The sequence below is a fragment of the Antrostomus carolinensis genome, unplaced genomic scaffold, assembly GCF_000700745.2.
Source record: "Antrostomus carolinensis isolate BGI_N321 unplaced genomic scaffold, ASM70074v2 scaffold40805, whole genome shotgun sequence".
NCBI classification, from domain to species: Eukaryota; Metazoa; Chordata; class Aves; order Caprimulgiformes; family Caprimulgidae; genus Antrostomus; species Antrostomus carolinensis.
In genome coordinates this window covers 1-1,469 of record NW_010319154.1, presented here as the reverse complement: position 1 = coordinate 1,469, position 1,469 = coordinate 1, and the positions used below count along the sequence as shown (strand labels likewise).

The 1,469-nt window shown below is 51.5% G+C and overlaps 1 protein-coding gene across 1 annotated transcript; it reads right to left on the bottom strand.

Annotated features, from left to right (window-relative positions):
* Positions 1 to 578: 578 nt before the first annotated feature.
* Positions 579 to 1,464, bottom strand: LOC104525892 (transcription factor SOX-3; the record flags this gene model as incomplete). Its single annotated transcript, XM_010169171.1, has 1 exon — positions 579 to 1,464. A coding segment is annotated over one exon (450 nt), but the record flags the coding sequence as incomplete, so codon positions are not given.
* Between the last annotated feature and the right edge of the window lie 5 nt (positions 1,465 to 1,469).

Genomic DNA, 1,469 nt, shown 5'->3' with positions numbered 1-1,469 from the left:
AGCTCTCGGGGTGCTCGGCCGGGCGGCGGAACCGCGGATACTGCGGGGAGCCCCGGGAAGGAAGGAAGGAAGGAAGGAAGGAAGGAAAAGGAAGGAAGGAAAAAGGCCGCTGCCTCCGCTCCACGCTCCCCACCGCCGCAGAGGGACCGGCTGCGCGCCCTCCCCCGCACAAACCGCCCGGAGACTGCCGACGTGCCTGATATAAAATTTATTGATCTCTCTTCGTTTGGAAGAAGGAAGCAAACGAGGACTAGGGACTGGGAGAGGGGAAGGAGTATTTCGATGACTTCTTTTTTTTCTGGAAGAAATCCGGTAAACAAAACTAAAACGGTTCTTCATCTGATATGTCAAAACATGGTTCACAGTAAAATTCACAAACCAATTTACATAAGTTTACAGCTTAAGAAAAACCAAAGACATACAACTTACTATAAATAAAAGAAATGCGTTTGCGACCCGCACAGCTCTCTCCTACCTCCCCATTTTTTTAAGGAACAAAACCCTAAAGGTAAAAAGTCCTGAAAGCTACAGACTGTAAATAGAAACCAAGCAAGGCTCTGTAAGGTGGGAAGAACAAAACACTTAAGAAACCACAACGTTAATGTGAACAACTGAGTTTAAAAACGAAAGCCCGCCGGTTTCTTTCTCTCTTTTTTAATGTCATTGCAACGCTAGAAATCAAACTGGAAGATGCAAGATCTTTTAAAAACTTTTAAGCTAATAAAACAGTGCCCAACCTAGCAGAAACCAGGAAAAAAGTTGCCGTGGTTTAAAAACTTGACAGCAACTTTTAAGAGGCAGAAGTTGTGATCTATTAAAATAATAGCTTGCTCTTTTTTTGTGTGGGGGTGTACAAAATAAAAAGGACACAACTAACGGATTTCCTTTTTACATTTTCTCCAGAGTTAGTATTGAGTCTGCTAAGCCGAGCAACACTGCCGTACGTCCCGGTGTAGTCGGGGAGCGCTGGTGGGGTTAGGGATTAAGACGGGGAGGCGTCCGGAGCAGCCAAGTCTATATGTGAGTCAGTGGTACGGTACCGTTCACGCCAGTCCCGGCACTCTGGTAGTGCTGGTGGACGCTGTGTAACCTGCTGCTCTGCAGGGCGGAAGGGTCTGTGGTGTCCCCCCCCGGGGGCAGGTACATGCTGATCATATCCCGCAGGTCGCCCAGGCAGGCCCTCTGCGAGTGGGAAGTGATGGCAGGAGGCGGCGAGCTGGGCTCGGATTTCACCACCGAGCCCATGGAGCCCAGGCTCATGGCCGTGGAGGGCTGCTGGCCGTAGGCGGCGGGGGACATGCTGTAGGTGGAGGCGGCGTTCATGTAGGTCTGGGCCGTGGACATCATGGGGCTGTACTGCAGGCCCGTCATGTCGTAGCGGTGCATCTGCTGCAGCTGCGGGCTGCTCATGCCCGGGTGCTGGCTGTAGCCCAGCTGGTCTTGCATCAGCGAGTAAGCCCCGTTGGTCC